Source organism: Physeter macrocephalus, chromosome 4 (genome assembly GCF_002837175.3).
Source record: "Physeter macrocephalus isolate SW-GA chromosome 4, ASM283717v5, whole genome shotgun sequence".
NCBI classification, from domain to species: Eukaryota; Metazoa; Chordata; class Mammalia; order Artiodactyla; family Physeteridae; genus Physeter; species Physeter macrocephalus.
In genome coordinates, this window is record NC_041217.1 from 117,166,831 (window position 1) to 117,178,357 (window position 11,527).

The 11,527-nt window shown below is 38.6% G+C and overlaps 1 protein-coding gene across 1 annotated transcript in view; it reads left to right on the forward strand.

Moving 5' to 3' along the window:
* PIGK (phosphatidylinositol glycan anchor biosynthesis class K) overlaps positions 1–11,249 on the forward strand; it is a 137,809-nt gene extending 126,560 nt beyond the window's left edge. Inside the window, exon 11 of the mRNA XM_024119859.2 lies at positions 10,890–11,249. Within this exon, the coding sequence (XP_023975627.1) occupies positions 10,890–11,006 (117 nt within the window). The 3' untranslated portion in view covers positions 11,007–11,249. The remainder of the gene's footprint in view (positions 1–10,889) is intronic.
* Positions 11,250–11,527: the final 278 nt, after the last annotated feature.

Genomic DNA, 11,527 nt, shown 5'->3' on the forward strand with positions numbered 1-11,527 from the left:
TTTCATTTCAAGATTTGTTTGTTAATTAGTTTTCTATAGGTGTGTAACAAACAAGTTTAGAAATTTAAACGCATTTATTATCTCACAGTTTCCATGGTTCAGGAGTCCAGGCACAGCTTAGCTTAATCCTGTGCTCAGCGTCTAACAAGCCTTCAATCAAGGTGTTAACCAGGACTGCAGTCTCATCTGAGGCTCAGAATTTTCTTCCAAGTGTACTGATCATTGTCAGAATTCAGCTTTTCATGTCATAGAACTGACTGTGAGGCAGGTCCTCAGCTCCTAGAGATTGCCTGCCATTTCCCTGTCTGTGGTCCATTCCACAGTATGGCTGTGTGATTCTTAAAGACCAACAGGGGCTTCCCTGGTGGCGCAGTGGTTGCGCGTCCGCCTGCCGATGCAGGGGAACCGGGTTTGCGCCCCGGTCTGGGAGGATCCCACATGCCGCGGAGCGGCTGGGCCCGTGAGCCATGGCCGCTGAGCCTGCGCGTCTCCGCAACGGGAGAGGCCACAGCAGTGAGAGGCCCGCGTACCGCAAAAAAAAAAAAAAAAAAAAAAGACCAACAGGAGAGCATCTCAGCTAGTTCTAATATATCTGTCTCTCTCTCTTTTTTAAAAATTTATTTATTTTTGTCTGCGTTGGGTCTTCGTTGCTGCATGTGGGCTGTCTCTAGTTGTGGTGAGCGGGGGCTGCTCTTCATTGCGGTGCGCAGGCTTCTCATTGCGGTGGCTTCTCTTGTTGCGGACCACGGGCTGTAGGCACCCAGGTGTCAATAGTTGTGCCATGTGTGCTTAGTAGTTGTGGGTCGTGGGCTCCAGAGCGCAGGCTCAGCAGTTGTGGCGCACGGGCTTAGCTGCTCTGCGGTACGTGGGATCTTCCCAGACCAGGGCCTGAACCCGTGTCCCCTGCATTGGCAGGCGGATTCTTAACCACTGCATCACAAGGAAGTCCCTATCTGCCTCTCTTGACTTATGTCTCTGATATCTAGACCCTCTTTTAAAGGGCTCACCTGATTGGGTCAGCCCCTTCCCCCAGGATAATCTCCTTTTTGATTAACTGAAAGTCACTGATTTAGGGACCTTAATAACATCTGCATAATCCCTTTGTCTTTGCTATATAATGTAACCTAGTCAAAGGAGTGATACCCCATCATATTCACAAGTCCTCTCCACGCTCAAAGGGAAGGAATTATACAGGATATGTACACCAGGGAGAGGGAATATTGGGGGCTGTCTTAGAATTCTGCTGACCACAGTTTGATTTATACTATTAGTATACTTTGAAGAGTACAAGTTATTTTTTTTTTTTTTTGCGGTACGCGGGCCTCTCACCGCTGCGGCCTCTCCCGCTGCGGAGTACAGGCTCCGAACGCGCAGGCCCAGCGGCCACGGCCCACGGGCCCAGCCGCTCCGCGGCACGCGGGACCCTCCCGGACCGGGGCACGAACCCGTGCCCTCCGCATCGGCAGGCGGACTCCCAACCACTGCGCCACCAGGGAAGCCCTACAAGTTATATTTTATAGAGAGGATGTGGATGGACTGGACATACTAATAAACCACAACTGATTAAACAGCCGAAAACAAATAACTAAATTATTTTCTAAAGTAATTGTCACCTCAGTAGATTGGTTTTTTTTGGTCTTTCCTTAAATAATTTAACTGATCTGATATGCTCATTATATTTTAAGAAAAGAATCTCACTGAAACCTTGTAAAATTTCCATTTGCTTCCCAATAAACATGTACAATTTTTAAAATCCTCAGTTTTTTCTTTTTACATAATTTTAATACTTAGATCTATTCTCTGTTAATTATTTTGAAGTTCTATGGTAATGTTCTCCTAGCAACATGAAAGGGGAGATTGAACACTGTTCGCAAGTGGCAGTGTAGTGTTGCTAAGCTACCTGTCTTTTTAATTTGAAATATTAGGCATTTCAATAATAGGTAGCCCTTAAGCTTTTAAGTGTTTGCTCATGACACATTACAGTGTTTTATGTATACTTTTCACCTCTGTATTATGGCTATTATTGTGAAAGTTTAAGAAAAAAAGAGTGTATTTAATAGCAGTCAGTAGAGTACCTTAACTACATAAAATTAGTCATTTTATGAGAAGCTCTAATATGGAAACAAATGAAATTATAAGCTATGCTTTAATATGAACTTACCTCAAATGCAGCTGTAGTACAAAATTCAGTAATTATACCAATATTTCATTTGATTTTAAGTAAAATCATTGTAGAATGCCTGAAATATTACCTATAGTTTTAAAACTGGCAGTATTGTTATTCTCTAGGAATATCATTAAATACATACTGAAAAAGCATTTTATTATATTATGTTGTTATCATGCTATTCACATTATTTTTCTTAAAGTAGGATATCAAGTACTAAACGGTATCATTGCAGAACATCTCCTAATTTGTAAAAGATGAATATATGAAGATTCTTCTAGGTGGACTCTTTTAATAAAAGTTTTTCCTCTATATTCCCCTTACCCCATAAAAATAAATACATGTCCATTGTAGAAAATATCTTCAAAAGTATAGATAAGTACAGAGAAGAGTTTGAAACTACCTCTAATCCTCCTTCCCCCTGAGAAACACTGTTCAGACTTTAGCATACTTCCTTTCTTTGAATATTGCTATAGAAATAAAGATCATATTTCATACTCAATTTGCACCTTTTGTTTTCTTATTACAGTATAAGCATCTTTCCAAATCATTAAAATTGAAAACATTTTTGATGACTAATTACGTGGATGTACAGTATTTCTCATTATCTATATAGTTTCCTGTTTTTATTATGTAAATAACAGTGATAAGAAAATCTTTGTGCAAAACCTTTGTCAGCATTTCTGAATTTCTTACTATAGATCCTAGCTAAGACTGTAACAGATTCTAGGAATGAAAAAATATGAACATTTTAAAGACTTCTGAACATGTAAATAGATTACTTTCCCTGAAAAGTTGACCATCCTTATTAACATTTACTAGTTTAGTTTTAAAAAGAGGAAGAAATAGTTAATATATTACTTTTAACTTGTTTTTATGATCAAAAAATTTTATTTTTTCAAGTGTTTATTAGCCATCTGTAATTATTATTTTGTGAGAATTTTCATTTCCCTGTAATATTTGTTGATATATCCATGTGTCTTTTCTTACTGATTTTTGGGAGATCTTCAAGTACTGAATTTATTCCCCTTTCTGTCATATTTTCCCACGTATTTGCCTTTTAATTTGATTTGTACACTTTGTAAAATACAGATCTTTCAAAAAGTTCTTTTAAAAATCTCTCCACCTTTTCTTTTTATTCCCATTTATTGCTTTTAGACTTATAAATCCCTTTACTGTGTAGATTCTCCTACATTTGATCTCCTTTTACCATATTCACCTGTGGGTGGTTGCTGGGTAAACTCCCAGAGGCATCTCATTGTCTCAAATCCCAGCATGCAACTGGACATTAACAGAGTGAACCTCCCTGCCCTGATGCTTGCTATTCCCAAACTGCATCGTTTCTTTCATGAGGGTTCCCTAAGCACCAGGGGGTTTGGCAGTGAACAGTGCAGCAGATGCAGATCTCCTTCTGTCACCTTCCCCCTGCTAGCTAGGCTGGAGCATCACCCTTTTCCCACTGCCTGGCTTTTCTCAGAACCGTGACTTTGCTCTATGTGCCACTGCTTGGGTGTTGTCTCCTCCTTTCCATCAACTCAGATATGACACCTTGTTCAAGGGCCAGCTCATCCAAGAAGTCCTTCCTGAGTAGCCACCCACCTGTCAGTCCCTTAGCTTGCAGGCCCTTTGACTCATGTGTTCTGCTCTCCACAATGAGCTCCTTTGTACCTGCTCTCCACTGGTACCATTAAAGTAGCTACCATTGTGATGGATCCCTGGGTGCCAGTTTACAAAAGTAATTAAAAAATTTTTTTTACATCTAATTCTTAACCATGTGAAGTGTATTTTGATTTATAGTGTTGTGTTAGAAACAAAACTGATTTTTTTTAATGTTAATCCATTGTTAGAGCACCAGTAAGAATATTTCCTTGCCTATTGATTTGTGATAGTTCTTTTATAATATACCAAATTCTTGGATACTGGGCTGATTGCCTACTCTCTGTTCTGTTTCATTGATCTTTTCTATTTTGCATCAGAACAGCATTATAGATTTAGCTTTATTATATCCTTTTTTTTTTTTTTTTTTTGTGGTATGCGGGCCTCCCTCTGCTGTGGCCTCTCCCGTTGCGGAGCACAGGCTCCGGACTTCTGTTCCATTGATCTTTTCTATTTTGCATTAGAACAGCATTATAGACTAGCTTTATTATATCCTTTTTTTTTTTTTTCTGTGGTATGCGGGCCTCCCTCTGCTGTGGCCTCTCCCGTTGCGGAGCACAGGCTCCGGACGCGCAGGCTCAGCGGCCATGGCTCACGGGCCCAGCCGCTCCGCGGCATGTGGGATGTGAGATCCTCCCAGACCGGGGCGCGAACCCGGTTCCCCTGCACCAGCAGGCGGACGCGCAACCACTGCGCCACCAGGGAAGCCCCGTATTATATCCTTTTTGATATTCGGGACTGTTTACTCCTCTATAGAGTAATACAGATTTTTACCATACATCTCGTGCTGTGGGTATTCCTGGATATTTTATGTTTTTTACTGCTATTGTGAATGAAATTTTTTTCTATTCTGTTTTCCGATTCACTTTTACTGGCACATTGGAAGGGTATTTTTTTTATATTTATCTTAAATCTGAACTCTTTATTCTCAATAATTCTGAGTTGATTTGTACAGTTTGTATCTAATTATAAAATCTGCAAATATGAAAATTTACTTCTTCCATGAAGTTATATTTGGATTGGCTGGAAATTACAGAGTGATATTAACTAATAATATTAATAGCGGGTATTTTTGTCACAAAAAAACCAGTGGTCAAATTTCTATTGAAAGTAAAATTATAGTTAAAAACAAATCATCTTTAGTTATCCTAGATTCGATTAATTGCTTTGCAAATTTACCATGTGTAAGATACATCAAGATTGTGGGAGATATTCATTTCTCTAGTAGAGGGTTGGGTGGGGGGGCAACATCTGATTTATACTAATTGCTAACTAACTTCAAAAGGAAAGGAACTAGACTTGAGATAGAGATTTCAGGGACTTCCCTGGTGGCGCAGTGGTTAGGAATCCGCCTGCCAATGCAGGGGACATGGGTTCGAGCCCTGGTCTGGGAAGATCCCACGTGCCACGGAGCAGCTAAGCCCGTGCGCCACAACTACTGAGCCTGCACTCTAGAGCCCGCGAGGCACAACTACTGAGCCCACGCTCCACAGCTACTGAAGCCTGCGTGCCTAGAGCCCAAGCTCTGCAACAAGAGAAGCCACCGCAATGAGAAGCCTGCGCACCTCAAGGAAGAGTAGCCCCCGCTCGCCGCAACTAGAGAAAGCATGCGCACAGCAATGAAGACCCAACGCAGCCAAAAATAAATTTAAAATAAATTAAAACATAAATAAAACAGGGTAAAAAAAAAAAGATTGTAGTTTGGAGGGGGAAGGCTAGAGAGAAGCGAGGTGAGTTAGCCTCTAGATTCCCCCACTTTATCTCCTCGGGAGCAGTTCCTAGCATGGTGGCAAGTGAAGTCAGCCTCTTTCCAAGAAGACTACAAGAGAGAGCTAGAAGTGAGCATAACTGCAGCTTCCTTAAAGTGAGGGATGGGTAGCAAAGAACAGTCACAAAATTTACCTCTAGAAGACACTATAGCATGACTTCTTCAGATTCTGGCTATACATACTGTTCAGGTATGACAGGTGTTTGTTGAAGTCATTACTTTGTGAAATTTAGCCCAGATGAGTGAATGGGGCTGGATTTCTTATTCTAGGAGGACCCAAGGGGATTATCTTGACAGACCTCCCTCACTTCAAACAAGTTCATGGTCAACAAGGAGTTGCTTAGCTGCCCTTCATACTGTTTTTATATATACCATTGTTGCAGAAACCTGAAGCTACAAATATGTAGATGGAAACTTTATTTTCTTATGATAATAAAGGATCAGGGTTTTTCCTTCTATATTGATTGTCACCTCAGTGGATGTATTCCATAGCTTTTGATGGATAACAAACCACTCCAAAACTTAGTGGCTTAGAGCATCAACCATTTATTTGGCTCATAATTCTGAAGGTTGGCAATTTAGGCTGAGTTTAGCTGGGCAATTCTATTCTTAGCTGGGCTCCCTCATGAGTCTGTGGTTAACCTTGGGTTGGTTAGGCGATTCTGCTTCTGGAAGTTGGCTAGTTGCTGACTGGAAGACTTGAGTTCTTCTCCATATGGTGTCTGTACCTCCAGAATCCTTGCCTAGGTTTTTTCTCATGGTGGTAGCAGAGGTCTAAGAGAGAGCAGAAGCAGGCAAAGAAAGCCTCTTGAGGCTAGCGTTGGAATTAGAACACTGTTGCTTTTGTTCCCTTCTGTTGGCCAAAAGAAGTCACAAGGCCAGCTGATTCACAGAGGAAGGGCATAGAGTCTACCTCTTGAGGAGAGCTGCCATAAAGCAACATATTCCAAAGGGTGTGGACACAGGGAAGTATGGGGAATTGGGACCATTTTTTTTGCCATCAGTCTACCACAGTTTGGTGAATGAAGGACTCAGAGATGTGCTTCGGACACTATCTTTGTCATCAATATAGATTTTAATTTTGCTGTTACAAATTGTATCAGTGCCCTTTTTATCGCAACCTATTGTCCTTGTATCTTGTATTATTTTTCTCTTTATACTATTCATTTGGTTTTGGCTTCTTGTGCATTTTTATTCAAGTCCATGTCAAATAAAATTTTTCTAAAATTATCTTTTGGTTCTTTATTAAAATCTATTCAGAGATATGTTCTCTGTGTCTTCAGGATATTTCTTCTTCATTTGTGGGAGTACTTTTACTCATGGACCTCACTGTGTTTTTTTCCCTTTTTCTTAGGATTCTGTTAGTATTTGCCAACAGAGCATGTGGACGTTTCTCACTGTCTACTTAGATTTGAATGCCTTTTCAGATCCTCATCTGAAGAATAGTTGTTAGACATTCCCCAGTGACTGGCAGCCAGTCATCAAATGTGGTTTTGCTAAACTAAACTAGGATCATCTGCTACCATGCTATGTATGCCTGGTTTTTGGACAGTTTAAAAAGGTGAAGTATGTGGAAAAACCATATTTCTTAACATATGTTATTAAAAGAATTTTTCCTGTATTTTCCCTTCTTTGCAGAGATTTTCATTTGGATATTGAGTCTTCTTAGATGCAGTAAACCATTCTTAGATGCAGTAAACCCTACCTTCTGACTTGCTCTTTACTAGGAATTGTATTTAAATGGATGTAGAAAGAAGTGTGCCACTGGTCAGTTGAGAATGAGTTGCACTACTCTGGCTGCCTCATAAAGCCATCCTCTACTACGGCACCACTGTTTCTCTTAAATAGTTGGCAGAAAAAGGGAGAGAGCTAAAGTCCCTTTCTCCGCTGACAGCATTACTGTGTTTCACAGAGCAAAGCAATCCTTTGTACCTTGTGTACTATTCAGAAAACTGGGCGACCATTAATTTGTTTCTAGACCTGGTTTCTGGACTTACAGATAGTGAAATTGAGGGTTCTTATCAGAGGTTAAATTAATTTTGGTAGAGTGAACTCTTGTCTCTTTCTGTGCCTTTTTCTGTGCCTTTCCTGAGAAGATGGCAGCAGCTGCACTGGCAGGGTTCTACATGGATGCCACGCTAAGCTAAGAGTCCAAACTGTATTTAATTAATAATTCATTTTCCATTTTTTGTTAATCAAATATATGTAATGAATATCCAATAAAAAATATAGCAACCACAAATAATAGTTTTTTAAAGGGTGAGATTTGCTACTTTTGTTAGCTTGTACTGTGTTGTAATATGAATAAATATGTCACTGCATAATAATTTTGGAGTAATAACATATATTTCCTAGTCCTCCATTATTGCTTTCAAAGTTTGCTGTTGGGGAACCACAGCTCTAGCACTTTGCTTTTCTCTCTTGTCCTCTCGTGGGCATCAGTGGTCTAAATGTGGGACATGTTTGGCTAAAGGATCAGGAAGCAATGCCTCCAGAATTCTCTGAAACAGTTTTTGGAATAACAGATCGAAATAGCTATCTTTGAAGAAATGATAGTTACTTCTAAAGAAGCTATAGTTGTCTTATCTCTGGCAACTATTTCTGGCTGCTAAGTTTAAGATGTAATGGTATGAACTACCATTGACTAGTTTGACCAGTAGAAAATAAACAGGACAAAAACTGAGCAATAGTTAATCATGTTTAGTTCACTCACTTGTTTTTTCATGTCACAGGCTTGTGATACTTACATTACCTATCTTTAATATAACTATGTTTTATATTAATTATTATAGATTTTCCACTGGAATTAAGATTTTTCACAATGTTGTACAACGTTCCAAGAGCTTATAAACCATCTGAAATGGTTTGAGAACCACTGAGCTTATCATCTTGTAAGATACTAGAGGGAAAGTACTTTTGTCATCATCGTCATCACACATGATCAGAAGCCATTGTAGACTTGAGTAGAAAGTAACATGAGGAGACATTGGGCTTAATCCTTGGGGTGTTTGGGGACTTTTCTGGAATGAGTGGTGGAGGGTGAGAGTAGACATGGCAGTGAGAGTGGAATGTAACCACTGTAAACAACATTGTCAGTTCAGTTCATATTAAGCATTTGATTAAAAACTCCTAAAACTCTAGCATTGTTGATCCAGGTGAAAATATTAAGGTGGATTTCTCTTCTGTTAGTTTGATAAGTTAATTTTGAATTGATGAAAGTTATACAAATTAAAATTTTAAAAATCATATTTTTTTTCAAACATTGTTCCTCATAACTGGCAAACACAAATGAAAGTCATCTAAAAAGTACTTTGAGTTTCATATTATTACTTTTCTAGGTAGGAACGTGTAACTATAGGATACGTTTTCAAAACTACATCATTGCAGTAACTATGCATTTATTCATTCCTAGGAGGTATGTGTTACTATGCCCTAATTTTACAGATTCAGAAATTCAGAGTGGAGTAGTGGCTTGGCAGGCTTTAAGCATTAAAACTAAACTTTGAATCCAAGGCGGTTGATTCTAAATCCCATGCTCTTTGAACCACACCACAACATGCCTTGGTTTGTAAATTATTTATTTAATTTCTTAAATAACAAAAGTAATATATGCTCAAGGCAAACAATACCTAAATGCATACATTATATATGGCAAATATATATTATACAGATATATATTTGTATTTTGGAAAGATGTGTCTAGCAGCGATATGGTTGACAGATGGAAAAGAGGGAACCTTGGAGGAAGAGAAACTAGTTAGGAAACTATTTCAGTAATCCTGACAAGAAATGATAACAGCCTCCCTCCCTCCTTCCTTCCTTTCCATGTGATGATTTGAGGATTGAGTGAAAAGCATTAGGTGTCCTGCTTATGTAGGGGAAAAAACCAAAGTATAAGATGTGGAAACCTCTAAGAGATTTATGGCCTTTCTGGGATCTAGTTTACATGGTGACTAAAGCAAATTTCAGATTACAGTTTCTTTTCACTTTAGTCTATTCTAAAATAGGATTCTTATAACTATCCTTACAATCTTGGCTAGTAATTCGGGAAGTAGAACTCATAAAGAGATCGTAGTCAGGGCCTTCAGTTTCAGGGTCATAATGTAGCGGTTGAAATGACAACTAAATGGAGAAGACTGGTCTGCCTTTCTTTGCTGGGCAAAGAAACACACAGGACACTTGGCTGGATGTTGAAGGGTAAGGAATGGAGAAGGGCATGTAAAATGGACTCAGCCAGACCTTGTCCCTGGAAGTTTGCAGGGAGATAAATGATAAAGGTAACTATAATAGTAGATAGGAGTAAAAGTAGAAGGGGCTACAGATTCAAAGAAAAGAATTTGTCATCCAGGAAAATCTGGAGGAGTTGGCATTTGAGTTAGTGAGCTTTGAATCAGAAGAATAGAATAAGGAGCATTCGACCTCAAGGGAGTAATATGACCAAACTCACTGGCCCCCCCCCCCAAATATTTGTTGAATATCTGGATAAATGGAATCAGGTAGCATTGTTTTTCCACCAATTTACTCAGTATAATATAGTGTCTCCTATATGCCAGGCACTGTGGCAGGTAGGTGCTAGGACTATAACAAGATGACTCTCAAAGAGAGTCATCCTGTAATAGGAGAGACAAGTAAAACAAACTAATGACTATATAAATTCAAAGTGGAAAAGGACTGTTAGGCTACTGAATAACTTGGGTGAAAAGAGATGTTGGATAGGGTAGTCAAGGAAGGCCCCTTTAAGGGAACAAAATGTCATTTGAAACTGATCTTTGTAAGAACCACTTTGAGATATTTACCCTGTTTGAAGTCTTTACCATTGTTGCTATCCAAATACAGTCCTCCAGGACTGGTTCCAGGACCCCTGCAGATACCAAAGTCCATGGATGCTCAAGTCCCTTATATAAAATGGTGTAGTGTTTGCATATAACCTAAGACGTCCTCCCTAGACACTTTAAATCATCTCTAGATTACTTATAATACCTAATACAATGTAAGCGCTATGTAAATAGTTGTAAATATAATAAAAATCCTATGTAAATAGTTTCTGGTGTGTGTCAAATTTAAAATTGCTTTTTGGAACTTTCTGGAATTTTTTTCCCCAATATTTTCATTCCACATTTGGTTGAATCTATGTGTGGAACCTGCAGATAGGGAAGGCTGACAGTACATTTAATTTGTCTAAATTACTCACCCTGAAAGTACAACCTGTGAATTTCCTATTTTCCATCAGTATTTATTTTATCTATTGTTGACTTATTTATCTGTTGTTAAATTTATAATGTCATCCTTGTTTTGCAGAAACCAAAGCTGAAAGATTGGCATCCTCCTGGGGGTTTTATTCTGGGACTGTGGGCACTCATTATCATGGTTTTCTTCAAAACTTATGGAATCAAGCATATGAAGTTCATTTTCTAGATGCGATGATGTATGAAGAACACTACATGGAAGACTACAACCTTGGATAAAAGTTCATGTCAATATATTTTTTAAAATACATTGCTCTTGTGTGATTTGGCAGAAAGTATAAGGAAGCTAAATTTGAAAGAACTATTGGTTTTATAACTAAAGAATAATTGTTAATGCAAGTGCTAAATGACATATTTTTCAGTTTTTCAGTTTTTCATTTTGTATTATTAAAATATTGGGACAAAGAGATCAGAATATACTCACTGACTCCTTTTGAAAATAAGAATTTCCCCTTGTTTTATCCCCTTTTCATTTGGAAAAGAAAAAAAATGTGAAGACATTAAATTCTCACTAGCAGGGGTAACTTTTGTTAGTATTTTTGTATATGTTCTCCCAGTCTTTTTCATACTTTTTTTCTAAAATAGAGAGCATGTAGAACATACCATTTTATAACCTTACTTGTCATTTTGCAGTATGTTGTCAACCCTTTCCCTCTCCTTGGATATTCTTCAAGAACATGTGAATGGCTG